The sequence below is a fragment of the Triturus cristatus genome, chromosome 11, assembly GCF_964204655.1.
Source record: "Triturus cristatus chromosome 11, aTriCri1.1, whole genome shotgun sequence".
Classification (NCBI taxonomy): domain Eukaryota; kingdom Metazoa; phylum Chordata; class Amphibia; order Caudata; family Salamandridae; genus Triturus; species Triturus cristatus.
In genome coordinates this window covers 738273706-738298575 of record NC_140594.1, presented here as the reverse complement: position 1 = coordinate 738298575, position 24870 = coordinate 738273706, and the positions used below count along the sequence as shown (strand labels likewise).

At 47.6% G+C, this 24870-nt stretch overlaps 1 protein-coding gene across 8 annotated transcripts in view; it reads right to left on the bottom strand.

The window, feature by feature from the left end:
• Positions 1–24870, bottom strand: part of DOCK10 (dedicator of cytokinesis 10) — a 1791775-nt gene that overhangs the window by 324340 nt on the left and 1442565 nt on the right. For all 8 annotated transcript variants that reach the window (XM_085634396.1, XM_085634392.1, XM_085634394.1 and 5 more), the window contains exon 34: positions 12708–12819. In XM_085634396.1, coding sequence (XP_085490522.1) covers positions 12708–12819 — 112 coding nt within the window. The remainder of the gene's footprint in view (positions 1–12707; positions 12820–24870) is intronic.

Sequence of the window (24870 nt, the reverse complement as noted above, 5' to 3'; positions counted from 1 at the left end):
AGCAGCGCTAAAGCACTGGCTCAGGCGAGACCTAAAATCTGCTGAAAGAATTGACACCAAGCTTGGCATGAAAGTGGAACTTTGCTCAAAAAGCAGTTTCTTGTTCGGTGAAAATCCATTTGGCAATTTTTGAATATAAGAGTTCTGTACATCTCTGCCATTAAATGTCAAAAGATGTGATACACAAATCGATACCCATTCTCAAATTAATTCCCATAGCAAAGGGTGTTGGGGTCAGGATGAGGGGTGTCTGACTTCACAGGAATGCTATGGGTGACCCAAAAGAATGGAAATCTCGAGTAACAAAATCAGAAAAAAATGGAGAAAACAGTATAATTTGCAAGTTACAACTTGATAGCAGTAGCGCAGGATGCCATTATATGTAGTAGATATTTTTTTGCCATTTTGTGACAAATCGTGAATCAGATATGATTTGCAATTTTCTCAAAGGGTTAGAAAAGTGAGACAGACAGAGAAAAAAGGAGTGTAAGGCAGAAAGAGAGAGAGAGAAGCAGAGGAAAGGAAAAATGGCAGAGAGTGGGAGAGAGTCAAAAGGCATTGGCAGCAGCAGTTGTGCACACCAGGGGTTGGCTGCATGTGACGTAACAGTTTGGAAGCAGGGCTTTGTTGAAAGGATTAAATAAAGTGTATTATAAAAAACATAGAAATTAAGGGGAAAATATCTCAGTTAAGGTTCAGGTTCAAATGCAAGAAGTCACTGAAATTTGCCGCTTATGTTATCTGACAAACACAACACACACCATAACATGCGTTCCCCGCCGTGTTTAACTTGTGTTGTGTTACCGTTTTTCCAGTGCCACTTGCAAATGTGTGTTTTGTGCATTGCAGACAGCACAAGTTTTGAGGAAAATTCTGGGCTTTATTATGTTCCATAACTCTCGAATCTTATCGGTTGTGTGAGTTTGAGCCACAAACATCAATCAGTGAATTCAATTAAATAAGGTCAGCGAACACAAAACTGAAAAATCACTGGATTTCACCAATATGGTGTGCAAAACACAATGATGGCTCCCCTGCAGAGGTGCCGATTCCGATCCTGGAAAAACCGGGTATGAACCGTCGGTCGAAGCGTTTTCTCCGTCCGACTCGTACCCGGTTGTAAAACTTCACAAACATGCAAGTACGATTCGCACGGAAACACCATTTCCGTACGAGTCGTACAAAACACCGACCGACGAAAATATACATACAAATGTGATCTGGGAAAGCGCCGACGTGACGTCGGGACGCTTTCAGGCAGCGTTTCACGAACCAGGAAGTACGATTCGAACCGACAGCAGTCCGGACGGCAATATTTTTACGGCACCCAAAAAGTGCCGGAAAAGCGAAGTACGCCGCGAAACGACCAGATCAGGGGGCCCGGTACGCGCCGTACCCCCCCTCCAGCCCCCGTGAGTACGCGACGAACCCCCCCAGCCCCGTGTATGTACGAGTCGTACCCCCCCGTGTATGTACACCCGTGTACGTACGAGTCGTACCCCCCGTTTATGTACACCCGTGTACGTGCGAGTCGTACCCCGTGTATGTACACCCGTGTACGTACGAGTCGTACCCCCGTGTATGTACACCCGTGTACATACGAGTCGAACCCCCCCGTGTATGTACACCCATGTACGTACGAGTCGTACCCCCGTGTATGTACACCCATGTACGTACGAGTCGTACCCCCACCCGTGTATGTACCGTGCGTACCCCCAGCGCGTAGCGCTGGGGGTACGCACCGTACATACACGGGGGGTACGACTCGTACGTACACGGGTGTACATACACGGGGGTACAACTCGTACGTACACGGGTGTACATACATGGGGGGTTCGGCGCATACGTACACGGGTGTACATACATGGGGGTACGACTCATACGTACACGGGTGTGCATACACGGGGGGTACGACTCGTACGTACACGGGTGTACATACACGGGGGTATGACTCATACGTACACGGGTGTACATACACGGGGGGTTCGGCGCGTACGTACACGGGGGATGGGGGGGTACGGCGCGTACGTACACGGGGGCTGGGAGGGTACGGGGGCTGGGGGGGTACCGCGCGTACATACACGGGGCTGGGGGGGTACGGCGCGTACGTACACGGGGGCTGGGGGGGGTACGGCGCATACGAACACAGGGGCTGGGGGGGGTCAGCGCGTATGCGGGAACATGCCTCCATGGTTGCTATGGGAGTTCGGTGCGGACGGTGTTTTTTCCATCCGGTTGTAACATCGGACGCACGGGATGGATCGTACTAGCGCGGTCGGACTTCACTTTTCACATTTGTACGGTAAATGGTCCGAGGATGTGTCGGACACATTTTCCGACCCGAGGACGTGTGGGGAATTATTCCCAATGCGATTCGTATGGACTTTTTCCCATGCGAATCGTACTTGGCAGTTTGTATGGCACTTGTACGATTCGTACGGTAAAAAGACCGGATACGAGTCATACGGGGAATTTTTTTACAGGATCGTAATCGGCACCAGAATGTGAAAAGGGTCTCTGAATCTTCCATATCTCACAGATATTCATTGGCCTTGGGCTGAATGGAGGCTCTCTGAAGTGCAGAAGGCCCCTGAAGTTTTGCCCCCCCCACACCACAGGGGCCTATGAACGGCCCTGCCTTCGCTCACATCTCTGTCTCCTTCCCCCGTTCGTTCCTGCTTGAATCCGTGTTTTGCTTTCCTCTTCAGTGTCCTTTCTGCCCTCCCATTATTGGCCGTCCTGTCCTGTGCTTTCTCACCCGTGCTGTTTAGTCCACTTCCTTTTAACTCCCCTCCCATGCTGTTAGGCTACAAGAGTCTAAAAGGCACCTTTTCGCGGGTCATATTATATTAAAAAAATGTGCTACTTTGTTATTTTATTCTTGTGGGACTTCTCCAAACTGCCAATTGTTTTGCTTATTGTTCACCGTTGCATTTATGTTGCTGCAGACCTCAGGGGCTCCCTGCCCCATGAAGGACCCTGGGGGCCCCCTGCCCCACTGGGGTTGCCGGTCTCTGTGTTACACTCCCGCACACCTAAACTCACGCCCCTGCCATTCTCAGTACACCACTTTTCTGATGGCATATGTAGAAAAAAGAAGGACAAAAGAAATATGTAGTGGGGGCCGAGTTATGGAATGTATTGTGTGTGTGCCAGGAGTGGTATCTTTTTATTTCCTATTTGAGAGACTTCAAATAAAAGCAGAATAACTCAACGCCAAAGGAAAAGTGTGGACAAAAATGCCAGTTCTGATTTCTAACCATTTGCAGGAAACATTTTGAGGTGGGAAACAATCAGATGCCATAATTTATATTATCATAAGCCATGGTCTTACTTTTATAAACTGAAAGTGCACGAAATGGTATGTTTTAAACACAAATTTCATGATCTATTTTCCATGTCCATCTACTCTGAACTGTATGAAATGTGTGCAAATGTGCAAGAAAAGGACTCATGTTTTGAATCGATCAGATCTTTAATTAATACTATTGCAGATTCTATACATGCAGAAATACTGAAAATGAGTGAAAAATGAGAACCTCAAATACCCAATTGAGGACAAACATTGTTGACGCTGTGGCGTGGTGACCTTATTGACAGAGGCCTCTCTTGTTCCATTTGATACAACAAAAAAGATTTCTAGTTTTCAAAACCATTTCAAATTCAGTGCTAAGCCAGCTTAAAATCAAAATACTGTGTCTAGTGGTAGTGCGCTTTGTCTATAGCATTTCATTTGTTGTTATGAGTTACACTGCCTGGGTCAGCAAACTGTATCCTACCAGACCAATGCCACGTGATCGGGATTGAGAGCAGCTGAGTTAGTCCAAGCGAGCGAGCAAGCGAGAGCGGTCGCCGGTCGTCGTGCTGAAGCCGGAGCCAGAGACGGGGTGGCAAGTGGCAAGAAGGCAAGAAGGCAGGAGAGCTGCCGGCTGCCGGTTACCGCGCTGGGCGCGCTGGGCTCGCATTGAGTCTGACAACCGGAGACAGGAAAAAATCAAGTTCGGGAATCTCCCGTTTCAGTTGAGACGGGGCAGTCTGGTGTGGCTCGCAGGAGGTGCGGCCACTTGGAGCTTCAGTCCCTTTGCTGTTCACGGAGCTCGCACGGAGCTCACAGAGCGGGAATACAGATCTCAGAGTGCAACGAAAACGCACATACGGGGCCAAACTTGGGAGTCTGGTCGGAGCTTGAACTTGAGCAGGGCATCACGGCTATTGCTTTTGCTCGCTCGCTCACCCCCGTCACCTATCAGCCCCCTCTCAACCGCAGAGCCGTAAAAACTACCGCCCCACTGCCGCTCCACTGCTGCTGTGTAACTCTGTGTAACTCTGTAAGCTGTAAGTGGTGGGTTACCTCAAGACGCTCCATACAGTTGGAGGTTACTGTCGGAAGCAGAAGTGGAGCTAGCAGAGCCGTTAGCAGAGGAGAGGAGAAGGTGCTGCCAGCCGAGGCTCACTAGGCGGTGCTCATCAACCAGGACAGCAGGCAAAATCTCCATTATCCAACCAACCGGTGAGAGCCTTTGGTTACTACTATTGTTAAATCTGTACGTGACAAAAGCAAGAGTAACAGGAACAATAGAAAAACAGTAAGAAAACCTATCCAGGCCACTTAGGCCATTGTTCCCTGCTTCACTGTACTCCCCAGCCCTGCCCTGCCCCCCACCTTCCGCGAGTGGGCAGCCGTGAAACTATGAGGTCCGGCAGGACAAGAAAAGACTTACCTAGCACTAAACTAGCACAAAAAGTAAAGAAACCAACAAAAAGGAAAAAATCGCTAGACAATGAAATTCACGACGGAATTCACGAATGTAGCTCTGAGGTTATTGAAAACGGAGAATTGGATACCCAGAAAGCAAAAAACGCCAAGCTTGAGTCAATCAGTCACCCTATATCGCATCAAAACCTAAGTGAAATAACAACCCTACTGGATGATCAGATAACTAACCGGAATCCAGGTCAAACCCCTTTTAAAACCCGCTCAAAGCGGGACACGTCACCACTAAAGGTAATGTCAAATCCGAATATAAAACCCTCTCAAATAACTACTCATATTGCAGGGTCACGCCCAAATCCAGGAAATAAGAGCCTAATAAACATAGAGGGCTCTCCCAAACAAAAGAATTTGTACTCCTTTCAACCTGAGATCTTTACCAAGTTTGCGTTTCTGAAAGATCCAGCATCCATAATATTTTCCAAGACAAGCGACATTAAGGGCTTGCAAACACCCTTGCACCCAAGCAATTTCAAATTTAACCTCACTTCTGACGCTGAAATAAAACCAAATCCAAACCAAACAGTGGCACAAATTCACTCAACGGACATACAAAAAAACAATCTAGTATTACAACTAGAACCTGAACAAAATGGCCCAGTTAGTAGGCAGCTACACAATGTCCCGCTAACAAAGGAATGCGGCCAAAAAAACTCTGACATTTTAGAAACGACAAAAGACCCAAACCCGGGATTAGCTAATCCAACAGTAGCTTGCGCACCACTCAAAAATGCGGAAGCGGGCGCCCTTGTAACTAAAATCGACAAAAACCATGTACAAACACAATCTCATTGCTCTCCATTGCAATTTCAAGACGAAAAACAAGACGAAAAACAAATATTTTCACTAATACTAAAGCAAGAACCCCAAAAAATTATCGTTTAATAACCCTGATTGACACAGAGGCTAAATACTTTGCAGGGCTCCTTTTAAAAGAAATATCTATCTGGGCTGAAGAAAATAAGATAATACCCCTGACCCAAACTGGTTTCCGGAAAAGGCAAGGAACTATAACAAATATAATGGCACTGACCCTGCTCATGGACGCTGCCAAACAGGGAAAATACCCACTTTTTCTATGTTTTATAGACTTTACGGCAGCTTTCGACCATGTTGACCGCACTAAATTATGGCAAAAATTGGACAGTTGGGGAATTCCTGCTAACCTACTTTCCCAACTAAGGAACCTACATACAAATACATGGGTTAGGATAAAGCTAACAAATGGTGGCAAAATATCGAGAAAAATTCCCACCTCAAAAGGACTTAAACAAGGATGCGTTTTAGCGCCTATGCTATTTAATCTATTTCTTGCAGACCTACCAGATTTACTGAGCAGCAGTACAGGCCACGTACCAAAACTAGGGAATGTCCCCCTATCTTGTTTATTATACGCGGACGACCTGATTTTGATAAGCAGGACCCCCGTTGGCCTACAACACCTACTGAATGTCACTTTAAAATTTTCGCAAAATAATGCACTAAAAATAAATTATACCAAAACAAAAACCATGGCGGTTAACTACCACAAGAAAAAACATCTCAGTTGGTTTCTAGACGAACATCGTCTGGATCAATGTGCTAGTTATAAATACTTAGGGGTTATATTGGATCAAAATAACTCAGCAAAACCACAGCTAGAAGCCGTGCGGAGAAAAGGGGTAACAACATATCTAACAATTAAACCCCTAAAGAAGCTCTTACCGGACTTGTCATTTGGCCCCTTACTTAGGATCATGCAAGCAAAATTCCAACCAACCATATTCTATGGGAGTGAAGCGCTGAAGGGAAAAGATGCCGTAATCCTTGACAACATAATATCCAAGGCATACCGCGCAATTTTTCACCTTCCTAGAACGGCCTCCCCCGCTCAAATTCGATTAGAATTTGGTCTTCAAAAACAGTCCTTAGAACGTATGGGAGCCTACGTGAAATGCTTGCACAAAATTAAGAACGATGACAAGGGAACCCTGAATGAGCTACTCTGGATAGAACTCTCCCTTCCAAGAAATTCTCCGGCAAATGCATACCTTCAGGAAGCAATTAAACAGCTGGGGTTAACAGAACTGTGGAAAGTCCAGGGTAACCACCAAATTTTTAAAAAAACAGTCACAAAGGTAACTCGTACCCTATCTGCACTAGAGGACAAAAGAACTCTAGCTAAAAGATCACATGGCTGGATGGTCTTACATACCTATAATAAATTCGCACCCCAGTCCTACCTGAAAGTGGGTTTAAAAATTATCATAAAGGAAAAATTCCTCAGACTAAGACTGGGGGCAGGCCCTTTCAACCAATTCTTGCCTCCGTGGGAGAGAAAGGATGAAAACGCCCAATGCCGGCTATGTTGTAGTGGTACAGAAGACGTAATCCATATTATATGTATCTGTAAAAAGTTAAAAGATATCAGGAGTACCCTATTAAAACCCGCCTTCAAACAACATGGTGTCAGATCATGCAGACAAGCATTAATGTTGTGCTTTAACCCCGATTGGGTACAGTTAAACAGTAGGTTAATTACATTTCTTGACATTACCGCAAAGAGACTAAAAAACCCGGATTGAGTCGTTGAAAGGTTAAGTCTTATATGAATTCCAGATCAAAATACCTTCAGCTACAATTACAAAAAAAAACAACAATAGCTAACTTTTGTAAAATTTGTGTCAATAATTTTATGATTGTGACAAACAAGTTTTAATTGTATATAGTGATTTTACCATGTATTGAGCGGAATTTTATTTCTGTATATGCAAAGGTTTTAATTAATCGTGCATAATAAAATAAATACAAATACACTGCCTGGGCCATCCATGATGATGTGGCCAAAGATTTAATTGTTGAAGAGTTATGTCATGCAACCAGTGATGCAATACATAAGCTCTTTTATGATACTGTCTGTGACATGATATCCTGTGTGAGGTTAGAAGCTGTGTATAGGGGAACAGGTTATGAAATAAATCTCATGTTTTAGTGGAAGCAATTCCTCTACCTCTTCGAACGTGGTAAAACACCACTTTTAACTCATCTATTGGTCACCCTTTTCTCCATATGTTTCTGCAACACTTTCACAGTTGCAGATCACAAATGGATGTGGTGTTCTGGAGCAATTTAACACATTTAACATTTTCTGTTATACTGACATTATTCACTATGAGCCTCATTCTCAAACTGGACTTTGTAGTATGTTTTGTACGTTTTGTAGTACTACAAAACATACTACAACATGAAAGTGTGCTTCTATTTATATGAGCGGAGTTCTCCGCACATGTAATTTAGATTTTAGTAGTAACGGTGGGGGGGTTGGGGTTTATCACAGCGATTGGGTGTGGAAAGGGGCTGACCTACTATTCAATAGAATACGATTAGGGATGGTTTATGGAGGGTCAGGGAGGGGTTAAGGGAGCGACATCAACCACCATTCAAGAGTAGGGCAATTGTATTACTCTGGGGCTGGAGACATGTAACTTGCTCTTCTGTAGCAAGCTTCCACCCTGGAGTTTATGAATACCGCAATTAATAAACTTACTACAAAGGGTAAAATTACCCAAAAGTGTAACTTACCTTTGAGAATCAGGCCCTATATCTATAATGGAACCAGTAGGTTGAATCCCACTTTTGTGGGGCCTATGGCAGTGCTACTGATTGATCCCTAGGGTAAGCTATATCATGTGTGTACTTTTCATATGGGCTAAGATTAGGGTCCTTCCCTAGATAGTGCACATCTTGGTTTTCCATTGATAGTGGAGTTTTCACTAGAAAGTGGCTAGTTAAACAATAGCTCGATCATGCCTTGTTGATCCAAGAACATGTTTGGTATAAAAGCAGGATTCTTCTCATTGCTGGATGCCCCCTTATCATTTTTGAAAGTTTCACAACAATTCCTGGCTCAAAACATTTCTAAGGTAGAATTCACAAGGAACTAATTTGATCTTCCAAGGATGAACTCTGTGACCCTCAGCTCAAACCTCACTCCAAAAACAAAAACTATCTCCTTCACTGCAAAGCACTGAACCTATTCTTTTCAGAAATCACATCTTCCTAACCCTCCTTAGATACCTGCTAAGATTGTTACAACTCACTACATGATTGGTTAGCTGTGTGATAAACCCAAATCCTATCTCTACATCACTGTTTCACCATTTATTACTCCAGTGCCCAAAAACAATCTCTTGTCAGATTTTCTTTCACAAAACTGATAAGTGGCCATTAACCTAATTTCACCTCTCTGACCCACCATCTTCTTACTTCGACGATAAAATCCAAAGAACATTCATACAACTCTGAGCTGATACTGTAGTTTCCAGTCCCCTCAGAATTGTAAGGGCATTATTTAACCAACATTACTCGAGTTCCCTAATCCGACCAATGCATCCTGTTGTGAGAAAACACCCTAATTTAATTTATGGAGATCCCAAAGTATTACGCATGCTACCAAACTCTTCTTCTTTGAAAAGCTCATCAAAAAGGATGCCTGATCCCAATGTATTAAGGACATCACATAATGCAATTTACTCTCACCAACAATCTGGAGATGTCCTCAATGGCACTCCGCAGATTTTGGATGAAAGCAAGTCCTGTCTTCTCGTAACCATTGACCTATCATCTACCATTCTGTGACCTCTCTTCTCATTTGATACCTTTTCGTCTCCTTTGCTACCTTCAATCAGGAGTTGCAGTCCCACCTGTGATAATTAATTGCTTCATATCTGCTCCTTTAGCTTTTAATTCAGAGTTAAGTTTCAGAGTTTGCTCAGTAGGGTCTAGCTTCTTTAGTCTCCATTTGGAACAAATGACGCTGGAATGTATCAATAGATGTTCAACAATACTTCAGTGTCTTCTATGGCTGATATTCAGCAGCAGAAAGTATTTTTGAGCAACACAAATAAGTGATTCCTCTTGAAAAGTACCCTCCAGAGAATCAATTCTTCCATCCAATCATGACTAGAACAATTTGCTCTGGTAATCATCTTTTACTGCTAGAGAAGAAACCTGGTCCATGAGGACAAGCTGCTTACACCCACTGATGAAATAAAACCTGTAGTCTAAGCATGGTCTAGGCACTGGTCCTTTCCCACAGATGGATGAATAGCAGTTACTGCTAGAGGTCAGAAAACATTATCTAGAATACTAAATGTGCTGCTACGTTCAACTACTGGTTTGGAAAGTGGAATGGAAAAATCAGTTCTTATTAATAACCTATCTGCCTCTGTCAAGATCGCCTCTTTCACTGTTAAAATCAAGCCCCTCCCACAACTAACAAAATTCCCATTCCTGATCTTTTCTAGTAACTTGTGGGTCTTTTTTGACATTTGCCATCAGAGACCTGGTTAGTCTGTACAGGTTGGACCATGGAGCGGCCTAAGCATCTGGCCACAACATAGGAAATGAAGAGTAGTCTCGTTCCCATTGATCCATTAAATGCATTCTACTCATATACACCAATGAAGCATATGTGCTTCAATGCATTAATTGCATTGCAAAATGTTATTTTATTCATTGATTCGCTAATTAATGCTGAATGCACTTTGTGATCATGAGCATCTTCAAGGGCTAGGATTTAAAGAATTTATAATGAAAAACTATGATTGTAATTTTATTTACAATCAGAAAAAACAGAAAGAAACATTACTTCATATACTATGTAGGGGTTTGCAAAAAAAAACGTGTAATTGATTTCAAGTAATTATGTGAATGTTTGGCAAGATTATGCGTAATTACTTGGAACTATACGAAATCCAAAGCTGTTATTTCGCACTATAGTTTAACTCAAAATGCATCCTCGATTCAAATTTGGGCTCAAGTATGCATTTACCAAAAGCACCACAATCAACAGCTGCTCGTATTGGGGAACTTCCCGTAACAAGTGCCACAAGAAATTCCCCAAATTACCAGAATTACGTTGGCGTAATTTAAATGTCACCCAGACATAGTATTATCCAGAACATGTTATATGTTCACAATAGCCCTTATGGACAGCTCATGCATACAAACCGCAATACAAATCTATCTCTTCTTGATTGTACTGGACTGTTAATCGGATCTCTTTTTAGACTAAAATATATTGTATGATGTGCATGCTATACTCAATTTCAATGTACCCTTTCATATTTTTACTATATAGTGCACAATGAGATAAAAGCAATGCCTGAATTAATCACAGCCACTAGTAATTATTCAGGGCACATTGCATCCTATTAAAATGTGCTCACTGTACAATTACAGACAGGGACCAACCACAATAATTGTCCTAGATCATAATTGACAGCCCAGCCTAAACTGCAAGGCCAACAGCTTCTGAATGATAACAGAAGTAACATTGTGTATAGCCTTACTGGGCTTGATCATAAAGATGCAGCCTTAGTCCCAGACCTTGACATTATGACACAGCGAACTAGGGGGCTGATTACGATGGCGTAATGATCTCCACCACGTCACGCCATCGTAACGTGAATTACCCACCGCCATATCACGATGGCGGTGGGTATCGCGGCGGATGGAAAGTCTGTCTGCAGCTTTTCCGCCGGTCGGCAAACGTTACGATTGCCGGCAGGGCAGAGCTGGGGCTCATGTATGGTGGTGGTGCCTAGCAGGCACCGCCATCCATATTATGATGTTTGCATTACAAGACCTTTCCATGGCGGCAATGCCACCATGGAAAGGCTGGCAGAGATTTGCTTTGCGGGCCTGTTGCGGGCTCCTGGTGGGGTGGTGCACTTGGGGGGTACCTATGGTACCCCCTACATGTCCATGCACAAGGAGGCAGGCACCGCGCGGTGCCTGCCACATTGTGCATGGAAATGCTCAACATGGCATTTTACCATTGCGGCGGGTGCTGCAGCCTGCAGCACCCGCCGCAATGTTAAAATGCGAGATACGACCGCCGCAGTGGTGGTCACAGAATGATCAGGGGTGCAGACCGCCACATGGCAGGCGGGCGGTCCCGTTCCCGCTAGGATGGCAGGCGGAATCAGATCCACCCGCCATTCCAATAGGCCCCTAGGTTTTCCATGTCTGGGTAAAGACATAACACCTGGGATAAGTCACTGAAATACATCACAGGACATGATAGAATTCCTTTAAGCTTCAGCACTGGTACTTACTCTACTCATATTCCATTCTATCAGTTTTGCTCACTGCCGCATTACAGACAGTAAAACAAACATACAAAGCAATTGTGGTCCTTCCACAATAAAGTGGCAGTCCAGCCCAAACTACTTGGTCATGTTCACACTGAATGAAAATGGAGGCACCCTTCCTCTGGCACAACTATGCACATTTCCCACAATTTAACATAGTGTGGCACTTATTAATATGTAATCAATAGTCCAACCCAAAATGGGTTGAATCCCCCTGTGCACAATCTTGACCTCTATATGAATAAAGGATTTGAAATTTATATGATTCTTTAAAGAAAACAGTAGTCGATGTTTTCAATCCAATCAATTTTATATAATGAACTTCAATTCAATCCATTACTGTTTGATGTTCAATGGCCATCATCGTGATCCTTTTTAAATTTCCGAATTTAAAAAGCAAAAGCACATATCTGCGACTTATCAATATGTAAACCTTAAATTCTGATTAACTGACTTATTGACTGACTGATCGGTTCATTGATTGATTTATTTCTTTGAACAGTACAAGGCAGTAGACTCTTTTTGCTTGTGCTTCAGCCTGACTTTCTACTTTATGAAATGGATCAAAATCCTCAATGATGCTTACTTATATTGAAATACATCAAAATATATCTGTTGAAAATAGATTTTGATGTAAACAGAAACTTGAACATGATAATGGAACGTATGGTTCTTCTTTACAGAAAGCACCAATGAATAGAAGGCACCGTGAGTACAGCTACACAATTACAAACAGGACAAACAGCATAAAATAGTACACCACAATAAAAAAAAAAACAATTTTGACATGTACTCGGTACCTGCTATTGAGTTGAGCACATCTTTTGAAAAGGACGTATCCACGGAGTTTGCATGTTTCATTGCTGCCTGATTTTGAGATCCCCCAGTTGTGCTTATGTCGTCTCTTGACCCCTAGAATTTGAAATTGGACAAATGTAAGTCCTAAAATTCATATATTATGTATTGATGTGGGTAATCTACGTTTTCTGATAAATACATTTTTGGGATTGCTTGTGTTTTGAGGTCCCAAAATGTTCCACATGATCAGTGCCCATACCTGAAAAATTGAATGGCCTTTAACTCTGTGTTAGAATTTGCAAGCACAGTCCCTGGAGCAAGAAACTTGACATTATGAAAATGCTCTTTTTCTTGTGGAGCATTCCTCTTTCTTTGATGTAAAATGCAAATTTGTCTTACATAGCAAGAATAAAGGAATTAATGTTGTTGCACCCCATGTTGTTGGTTCTCTCACTGTTTTGCCTTTAGATTATATCACATACACAACACTAAGGTGCCGATTCCGATCCGGTAAAAAGGCCCTACGAATCGGCGTACGGAGCGTTTTCTCCGTACGACTCGTACCCGGTAAACTGTCCGTACAACCTAGGAAGTACGAATCGTACAGAAAGCCTATTTCCATACGAATTGTACAAAAGACCGTACGGGTAAAAAAAACCTACGAATCAGATCCGGAACAGCCTGTATGCGCTGTCCGTACGAGTGTAAGCAGCATTTTACGGCCCAGCAAGTAAGATCCGTTCCTACGACAATCCGTACGGCTCTTTTTTACGGGAGCCAAAAACAGCCGTAAAAGCTGATTCCCCAGGGGTACGAGTCATACAGGCCCCCCCACCCCCCCGTATGTACATACCATACCCCCACCCCCCGTATGTACGCACCGTACCCCCACCACCCCCCGTATGTATGCACCGTACCCCCACCCCCCGTATGTATGCACAGTACCCCCACCACCCCCTGTATGTACGCACCGTACCCCCACCCCCGGTATGTACGCACCATACCCCCACCACCCCTGTATGTACGCACCGTACCCCCACCCCCCCATATGTACGCACCAAACCCACAGCGCGTACGTGCTGGGGGTACGGTGCGTACATATGGGGGGTGGTGGGGGTGGTGGGGGTACGGTGCGTATATACGGGGGTGGTGGGGGTACGGTGCGTACATACAGGGGGGCCTGTACGACTCATGCCCCGGGAACAACATTTCCCGGGCTACGAGTCGTACAAACTTTGCTTCGTAGCGGGTTGAGTCATTCCCCGTGTACGGGCCGTTTTCCATACGATTCGTAGATCGGATAGCCGGTCCGGATCGTACTTGTACGCTCGGACTGTCTTTTTACGAATCGTACGGAAAAGTGTCCAGGTACGTCTCGTACAACTTTTCCCGCTACGATTCGTACGGAGCAGGCTGATCCGTTTGTACTTTTTCCCGTACAAATCGTACTTCACGGGTCGGACGTGACTTGTACGATTCGTACGGAAAAAAATACGGATACGAGTCGTACGGAAATATTTTTTAACGGATCGGAATCGGCACCTAAATGTACATTTATGAGTTACATATATAAACAAATTATTTTAAATCAGTAACTTTCTTTCTAATGGATACATGAGCTCAAACATATTCATTGACTGAAACCCTTCCCATGTGCATGACTGGATCTAAAGATTTTTACCATAGCTACTGACACTTTACCACTGCTGGGTGAAGCCTTGTGATGTCACAGATGTAACTACATTAATATACCAGAAAGACATATCACATAGCTCTGTGGTGTTAGTAACCCATTTCCATACCCAAGATTTTTTCAAGACTTCATGAAAGCAAAGAACGTAGAGGGTGAAGCCAAAAGAAATACAAAATGAATGAAAGAAAATAAATGCATTCAACGTGGCTGGTGGAGTTGTCACGAAGAATCTGTGACAGCTTCTTTATTCCTCACAAAAATGGATATGGCTTCCTTGATTGAAGTATTCCCACAGCAACATATACGCGGAAGGTTGAGCAACAACACACCTAGGTGCCGATTCTGATCCTGTAAAACCCGGGTACAAATGGTCGTACGGAGCGTTTTCTCCGTCCGACTCGTACCCGGGAAAAACACCTTACAAACTCACAAGTACGATTCGCACAGAAATACCATTTCCATACGAGTCGTACAAAAGACCGACCGGCAAAAAAATATGTACAAATCTGAATCTGGACGGCGCATATGCGACGTCCGGCCAGAGTCAGGCAGCGTTTTACGGACCAGCAAGTACGATTTGTGCCTACGTCACTCCGCACGTAGCATTTTTTAAGGGAGCCAAAAACTGCCGGGAAATTGAGGATGACGCGAAGAAGGAGCACCGGTACGTGACGGACAGCGATGGACCCCAACCTACGCGTCATCCCGACCCTCATAGCCTCAGCCTCGTGTTCAGAAACCGACGCAGATGCCGCAGAAGGTCAGAACAACCCCCAGGGGCAAAGGGGGGGGGGGGGTGCAAGGGGCAGGAAACATAACCCACACCCCACAAAAAACAAATATATCTTGCACATTAATTACCTCCATGGTCTGGTCATTTCGGGGGGCGTGTCCACCAATCCCACGTCCCGCCACAATGGAAGTGGACGTGGACGCGTACCCGTCACCACCACAATGGTGGTACGGGACGTACCCACGGCCCTCAGAGCGTGGGTACGGTCTGTACCACCATTGCAGTGGTGATGTCCGTACACGCGTACCCCTACATCACCACTACAATGGTGGTACGGACCGTACCCACACCCCCAGAGCGTGGGTACGGGCCGTACCACGCGTACCCCTACGTCACCGCCACAATGGTGGTACGGCCCGTACCCATGCCCCCAGAGCATGGGTACGGGCCGTACCACGCGTACCACTACGGCACCGCCACAATGGTGGTACGGCCGGTACCCACGCCCCCAGAGCATGGGTATGGGCCGTACCACGCGTACCCCTATGGCACCGCCACAATGGAGGTGCGGCCCATACCCATGCCCCCCAGAGCGTGGGTACGGGCCGTACCACGCGTACCCCTACGTCACCGCCACAAGGGTGGTACGGCCCGTACCCATGCCCCCAGAGCATGGGTACGGGCCGTACCATGCGTACCACTACGGCACCGCCACAATGGTGGTACGGCCTGTACCCACGCCCCCAAAGCATGGGTATGGGCCGTACCACGCGTACCCCTATGGCACCGCCACAATGGAGGTGCGGCCCATACCCATGCCCCCCAGAGCGTGGGTACGGGCCGTACCACGCATACCCCTACGTCACCGCCACTATGGTGGTATGGCCCGTACCCACGCCCCCAGAGCATGGGTACGGGCCGTACCACACGTACCCCTACGGCACCGCCACAATGGTGGTACGGCCCGTACCCACGCCCCCAGAGCATGGGTATGGGCCGCACCACGCGTACCCCTACGGCACCGCCACAATGGAGGTACGGCCTGTACCCACGCCCCCCAGAGCGTGGGTACGGGCCGTACCACGCATACCCCTACGTCACCGCCACTATGGTGGTACGTCCCGTACCGACGCCCCTAGAGCATGGGTACAGGCCGTACCATGCCTACCCCTACGGCACTGCCACAATGGTGGTACAGCCCGTACCCACGCCCCCAGAGCATGGGTACGGGCCGTACCACGCGTACCCCTACAGCCCCATTACATGATGGATACAAGGCGTACACATGCCACGGATGTAGGTGTACGGCTTGGTGCAGCACATCAGCTGTAAATTGGGGGTGGTGTATGCCCAGGACAGCAGTGTACCACAGCAAGGGCGCAAGTGGGTGGGTGGGTGGGTGCAGAGGAATACCAGCAGTGGACAGGGACATGTGAGGGGTGGGTGCCCATCACTCCCAGCAGTGGACAGAGACATGGGGGTGGGTGCAGAGGACTCCCAGCAGTGGACAGAGACATGGGGTGGGTGCAGAGGACTCCCAGCAGTGGACAGAGACATGGGGGTGGGTGCAGAGGACTCCCAGCAGTGGACAGAGACATGGGGTGGGTGCAGAGGAATACCAGCAGTGGACAGGGACATGTGAGGGGTGGGTGCCCATCACTCCCAGCAGTGGACAGAGACATGGGGGTGGGTGCAGAGGACTCCCAGCAGTGGACACAGACATGGGGGTGGGTGCAGAGGACTCCCAGCAGTGGACACAGACATGGGGGTGGGTGCAGAGGACTCCCAGCAGTGGACAGAGACATGGGGGGTGTACATCATTATCAGATGACCACAACTCCATGGGTGTATGTACGCATCCCTAACTTTGGACAATGATGATAGTGCCATAACAACACATCACTGACAGCAGTGTCCCTCTCCCAGGAGGATGGATGTCTTTCCCCACTGCATGACACACCACATGTGGGTGTGAGGACAAATAACACATGCATACCCACCCTTGGCAGATGCAGCACAATACACACACTGAGATCATGCCACAAGACTGTATAGTCATGTCACTGCCTAATAAACTAAGAGAGCCAAAGAGAACACACAATGTCACGCACATCCCAGGACTGATAGGAATGTTCAGGTGCTGGGACAGCCACCAAGATGTTGTCTGTCATGGAAGGAATAGGGTGGAGTTCCCACAGATACAATGCCCACAATTGTGAGTCAGGTGTTCAAATACCCAGCAGAACAAGTACCATATGGGTACTAAGCTGGGATTACACACATGCATTGTGCAGAAAAGGGAAAATTTCTCCATGAAGGCATGGCAAAATACTCTATACACAAGTACAGTGAGTACCAAGGATGGCACAGACGATGCAGCCGGAGACATTGCTGAGCAGGCATGGCCAGAGTTGAAGGGATCCATCACCAACAAAGGAAATATAGACACAGGGCAACACAACAATTGTGCAACCCTCTGCGGGGGAGATGTCAGGTGCCACAGAGGAAGGAACACTCCTAGGGACAATGTCTCCAAACACAAAGAGCAGACACGACCAAAGATTCTTTGCAGAGACCTTGTGAGGGCACGCAGATACCAGGTTCCACCCCATGAGATGCAGACTACAACATGTCCATGAAACATAACACATTCCCACAACCCCAACTCCTGGAGCCTCAGCATCAACATCAATACATGAAATGCAAGACTTTTCAAAACGGAAAACAAAATGCTTTATTCAGCATGAAAAAATACGATGTAGTAAAGAACACTATGTACAAAGGCCAATGGCCAGTCCAGATATGAAGTCCTTGGGGGGGACACATGGCCATGCATCTCCCCTAGCTTGCCTGCACATACTAAACCTCTGGGGGGGGCATCATGTGGGGAAGGACCAGGCACCGCAGGGACAGGAGGGGGAAGGGTAGGTGTGGTGGGTGCAGGGACGGACAACTCCACCACAGGGGGTGGGGCAGCGCCAAAGGTGGAGGTGAGCTTGGCGCTGCACACTTCTGCCAATTCTTCGAGCGTCTCCCCTGCACCCGGAGAAACAACAGGCCCCAAGGAGGGGGGGGGTCGGAGGGATGGGTTGCAGCGCTACTGGGGGAGGTGGTGGACAGGCTGGGAGACTTAGCTCCCCTACCCGTGGAGTGCCTTGACCGTTTCCGGCCAGGTGAACTAGTGGGGCTGAGGCCCAGCCCAGCAAAGTAGGCCTCCTTCTCCGAATCTGGGGCAGGGGAGCCAAGGGGAGTGACATCGGAGGGACTGGGGAGTGAGTCATGTGGACGAGGACTGTGGCTGCATGCCTGCCTGTGTGCCCCAGACCCAGTGGGTGTGCCTGCTTCCCCCTGAGTGTGCGTGTCAGGAGGTGTGCGCTTGCCCTTACGTGGTGGTGTGCTGCTTGTGTCTGGTGGGGTGCGTGTGTGTGGATGTCTTGGTGTGCTTGGGACAGGCATGGGTGTGGGACATGTGGATGGGGCAGGGGTAGGGGGGAGGCAGCGCTGCAGGTGACTCACTACTGCCATCAGTGACGAGTCCAGGGACCTCAGCAACATCCGTTGGTCAGACATCGCTGATGACATGCCCTCCATGTACGACACCATCTGGGTCAGCAGTCTGGTGTGAAACTGCCGCTGAATGTCCACAGACTCGGCAGTGAGGGCAGCAGGGGGGACAGGGGCAGGGGGTGCGGTGCCTGGCACGAAGGAGACACGGTGTGGCCTAGCACGGACAGAAGGGACCCGAGCAAGTGGGAGGGCGGTGATGGGAATGGAGGGGGCGGCGAGAGATGTACTGCTGCTTTCAGCTGTGGGAGCAGCCTCCGCCCCGTCTGGGAGCTCAGCCTCAGACCCGTCTGCCTCGTAGTCAGTGTTGGTACTGGGCAGGTCCTCCGCCTCACTCCCCTCGCCCTCCGTGCCACTAGATTCCACCGACTCCTCAGCAGTTGTGGCACCACTGCTCGATCCGTTCTCCACGTCCGTGCCGGTGTCTCCCTCGGTGTCCTCCGATGATGCTGTGGGCAAGGTGAAGCGACAGGAAAAAATCAGTCACCTGTATACATCTGACACATGAGTCCAAACAAAATAGGCAACAGTGCATATCAGGAAAGGCATCATGAGTAACATCTAGGATACTCCCCACATATGTAAGCCCTGCACTCCCCAGTTGGTTGACCCACCATGCCACTTGGAAACAATGAAAATTAGGACACACCAGCAAATAACTTGAAATCACAACATCATGAGAAGCTAGTGTCTGGGATCAGTTGAGCACAGCAAGACTATGAAGGCATGCCACCTCTTGTTCACTGTGAACCAAACAGTATTGTCGCACCCAAGGCCAAATACCACATGCCAATGCAGAAGGTGTCCCCACACTCAGAGACCTGTGAGTACTTTTGACACCCAAAAGAAATACATTGTGACTCCTGGAGAATCACAACCCTTTACACAATGGACATGTCTAGCATGTGTGAATGTGGCACTCTGTGAACACAACACACATGTGTCTGTATAGCAGAAGTCACACAAGGAGGTGCACACCAAACTACATGTACACAGTCATTGTCTGAGCTGCCAGACTCATTCAAATGAGCCACTGTTAGGCAGAAATGGCCTATCAGTAAGTACATATACATGGCACCACGGTGGTCTGGATGACTTGACACTCGTAAGTTGGTATCAGCAACAACCAAGGACTAACCCAAATGCTACCACACTGTGTGAACATGTATATGTATGAACTCCAAACAAGTTTTGTTCAAACTGTGCCTTACATTAAAATGTGCCAGCGTGTCCCTGGTAAGTGTAAAGGTGGTGTCTTGTGCACTTCCTTGGGAGACATCTGTCATGCAGGCACATCATTGTCCTTCACAACAAAACAACAAGGTCAAGCATATGAAACATTGAGACATGTTGACAGATGTAGTGAGTGCCAATGGACATTTTCTCTGAGTAACAACTTGAATAATGTCATTTGTCACATGGCTATCCGTCACCTGATCACACAGTTGGCTACACATATGACCTGCTGACTGTCATCTGGAGTGGCACACATGTTCACACCCAGGACAATGCATAAGCTAATGGGCCTGCAATTGTTTAGCAAAAAAGCCTAGCTGTACTGTGGGTTCCCCCTCATGGCAAGCCAGAATGTACCCACAGATGTCAGCACACAAAGTCACAACTGTGTAGCGTCTGAACCACACACAGGTGCCAAAAATGTACAAGCAGGATACATGATTGTCAAAAACTGACACAGGCTATGAAGCACGAACATTAAGCACTGGCCAACATCACGGGGGCACTGCACGATGACTTTCTGTACTGCGAATCATCACACACAAGTCAGAACTGGCAATGAAACATCAGGGTTGCTGGGGTGTTATCAGGATTCTGAATAGGATACGGGATTATCTCTCACCTCATGCTCGTAAGCAGATTGCAGTCGCCCTTGTGGGCTCCAGGCTTGATTATTGTAACTCCTTATATGTGGAGTCCAATAAGGGCCTTATCCATCGACTACAAATTGTGCAGAATGCTGCAGCACGTTTTGTTTTGGCCCTTCCTTTGGCATCTTCAGCCACGACTGCTAGGAGAGATCTTCACTGGCTCCCTGTTCAGTATAGAATCTCTTTTAAGATTCTTTGTCTTACATACAGAGCTCTCGTGGCTGGTTCTGAGGATGCACTTGGGTCTTTGCTTACTCGCTACATCCCCACCAGATCTCTTCGATCTGCTAGTTTATCTCAATTGGTAGTGCCTCGCACTAGACTAGCCAGATGGGGAGCGAGAGCTTTTTCTGTTGCTGCCCCTAAGCTCTGGAATTCTCTTCCAATTGAGTTTAAAATCCTCCCCTCAATTGATTTGTTTAAAAAGGCCCTTAAGACGTGGTATTTTACCAAGGCTTACCATTAAAAGATTACTGATTTGATCTGCATGCTGCTTTATTTGATTTAGGCGCCTTGACGCCCATTGGGCTAAGTCCGAGCATGATAAGACTCACTTCATTCATTCATTCATGTACGCCCCTCCCGCACACACCCACCCATACCTGAGTCAATGTGACTGATACCGATCAAGAAGTGACACCTCTTATTCAGGGTTACAATAACTGTGCTTGAAAACTAGCTTCATTAACACGACATCACCTTGTAGGGCTGCCAAAACATATTGGTCACAAACAAACATCAACAGATTGTTGTGAATAGCCACACAGGCACTGCCCAGTGTGAGTATGCACAAGCAAACTGGTGTATCCCTGTCCAGTGGACAAATGTATCACACATGTGAAAAATACTACCTAGGCCAGGGAACAATGCCACAGAGGCAGAGCCATGATGAATCCACAGTGAATTTGCACAGTGTTGGATGACACACATGAGTAGGAGGGCAGGCTGTGTCAGGGGACTGTAGTGGGCACACTGCTCCATCGTCCTGGAATGAGCTGACTGTTACAGGAGCAACTGTCCCGGCACTATATATCCCACTCATGCACATCATGTCTGAGGCCACAACATTGGTAATGCATGCTGCAAGTCTGTTCATTTGAAACCTCACACTCCTATGTTGAGACTCAGCATCAGTGCCAACAATTATGCACCCCCAAATGACTGAACAGGACAGGGCACAGGCAGACCACCCCCACACATGATGCTGAAAGCAGTGTGCACCTTGATAAACTGGCAGCCTAGATGACCATGTGCAATAGTGATAACACACAGACCAGGTAACACATGTCAAGGAGGGGAAGGGAGGAAGAACAGCACAGGTTGACTTGGGGGAACAGGATATGCACTGCACATATATAGCCTGGCAGTGTATCCAGGCGACTGAGCAGCTACAAAAGCTGGCGACACACAACAAACACACATGTACCTACCCCCTTCCTGCTGCTGTAACTCCTGTATCCGCCTATCCAGGTCAGGGAAGACCACCGCCAGGACCCGCTTCATCTGGTGGGTCAGGCGCCGGCGCCCGCCATGCTTGCGAGGAGCCTCCTCCTTCAGCATGACCCGGGCGATCCTCCGGGTCCAGCACCGGATGTCCTGCCATCTCTTCCTCACTTGTGGCAGGCACCGACTGCGACCCTCCACCGATTGCACGGCCTTGACGGCATCCTTCCAGATCTTCCCCTTGTGGTAGGCGGTTACCTGTGTGGATGACAAAGTGGGACAACATCACTACACCTGCACCATGTCACAGAGACACACATTTGAACATCTTTGATTTGTTGAACAGGGCATAGTATGCTGGCAAGTAATAGCACCTTAGTCATAGGGACTTTTTCACTGTGGACGCACCAATGCACTACATGGCATAGTAAGTACACAGGTGGCATGAGGGGTGCGAAACAATCCCTGATCATGGCACACACTGTGCATCCCAAGCAACACAAGGCTTATGGACAGCACCGTAAAGCAGTCACATGCCCCAGGCCACTGACGAAACCTCAGCAGAGTACACAGACACACACAGGCACACATCAATCACCTGCCATTGGCAACAGCGGATGCAAACCTCACTCTGCACATGTGCCACTTGCCAGGGGGGGGTCACAGGTGTGGGGCTAGCTCAGCAAGTCAGACACACAGCACGGCTTACTTCACACATCAGATGGATTGAGCAGTTGCCTCCTCCATGCAGCTGTGGTGCAACACTCCACATAGACACTCACCCACATGACAAGAAACATTCACACACATCAATGTCCAGGGGGCGTACACATCATTTGGACACTCTCACCACTCTTGCCACAGCTCCACTCAACTCTCACACACATCTGTGGGTGCAGGCACACCTGGACACAATGCCAGAAGTGACAGACACAATAAAGGTGCACAGGCAAAGGTAGTGGAGTCAGCACTCACCTGCTCCCCTGGTCGACCATACAGCATGGGGTACCGTGGGAGGATCACATCCAGCAGGGCCTCGTTCTCCTCCTGGGTGAAAGGCTGGGCCCTCTCCACTGTCCTTGACATGGTGCCAGAGGGAGACAATACAGCAGCAGTGGTATCGACTGACATGTTGTACAGGCAAGTGCCCTCTCATGGGTTCTGCCTGCCTTATATCTGCCTTGCTGGCCTATTTCATTTACAGGAGTACAGAGTGATTGGTCAGACTCATTTGCATTCTACGTTTCCTCCAATCCCTTTAAACATACACCAGTGACAGCCTTTGCATCTTTCGATTTTGCAGCATCATGTCAAGTCAACAACCACTTTGCAACAATGTATAATGTGGCCAACTGCTTTTTCCAGACCACATGATGTTAAATTTTGAACTTGAAACTCGGTATCCATGACAACCAGCATGCATTTAGGCCCTAATACTTGTCCCTCATGTGTCCCCATTGTAATTCTTAAATCCCCACACAGGTACGGCGCGTTTCACACGTACCCCTAGGGCACCATCACTACAGTGATACGGGCCGTACTCACGCGTGTACGTGCCGTACACGCGTGATACGTGCCTATCACTATAGTTGGGGGTACCATAGGCCCTAGTGATACGGCAAGTACTCACGCGTGTACGGCCCGTACACGTGTGAGTACGTGCCTATCACTATAGTTGGGGGTACCGTAGGCCCTAGTGATACAGCACGTACTCACGCCTGTACGGCCCATACACGAGTGAGTACGTGCCGTACATGCGTGAGTACGTGCCGTATCACTCGGACCTACAGTAACACAACTATAGTGATAGGCACATACTCACGCGTGTACGGCAGGTACTCACGCATGAGTATGGGCCGTACACACGCCCTCAGAGCGTGTGTACTGCGTTTCACAGCTTACACTGGTGATAGGGCCCGTACACGCGTGAGTACGTGCCTATCACTATAGTTGGGGGTACCGTAGGACCTAGTGATACGGAACGTACTCACGCGTGTACGACCCGTACATGTGTGAGTACGCGCCTATCACTATAGTTGGGGGTACCGTAGGCCCTAGTGATACGGCATGTACTCACGCGTGTACAGCCCGTACACGCGTGAGTACGTGCCTATCGCTATAGTTGGGGGTACCGTAGGCCCTAGTGATACAGCACATACTCACGCGTGTACGGCACCAACACGCGTGAGTACGTGCCGTATCACTCGGATCTACAGTAACACATCTATAGTGATAGGCACGTACTCACGCGTGTACGGCAGGTACTCGCGTGTGAGTACGGGCCGTACACACGCCCTCAGAGCGTGTGTACTGCGTTTCACAGCTTACACTGGTGATAGGAGGCGCACACGAAAGGAATGGAGGTGTCAGACTCGCACAAGGCTGGACATCAAGTAATTGTCAGTGCAGTCCTTCATGTGCAGGGCCTAGGTGTGTCAGGCAGTGATGTGGCACATGTCTCCTCATGTTGTGGCACAATAGATGTGTGATGAGCTGTTTACACATGTCATGTGTGATGGGGCACTACGTGGCACACTTCCCCTTCACACTTTGCACATGTGTGCATGTAGGACACACGTGTCAAGCACTGCATCACTGGGATGGAACAGTCAGCAACACCCGCAACTGTCCCCTGATGCCAGGTACACGGATAATTACACCTGACATGTGACTACCAGCGTGCCACGATGTGACTATGTCATGCGTGTGTCATGTGTTCCCATGAGCTTTCCGTTGGTGTTCCGTCAACTCCATCTGCTGTTGCAGCATCCAACATGTGTCTGTGTGCATATGTGCATGACACACATATAAGCACACCATGCCACATGTGGACTCACACGTTACAT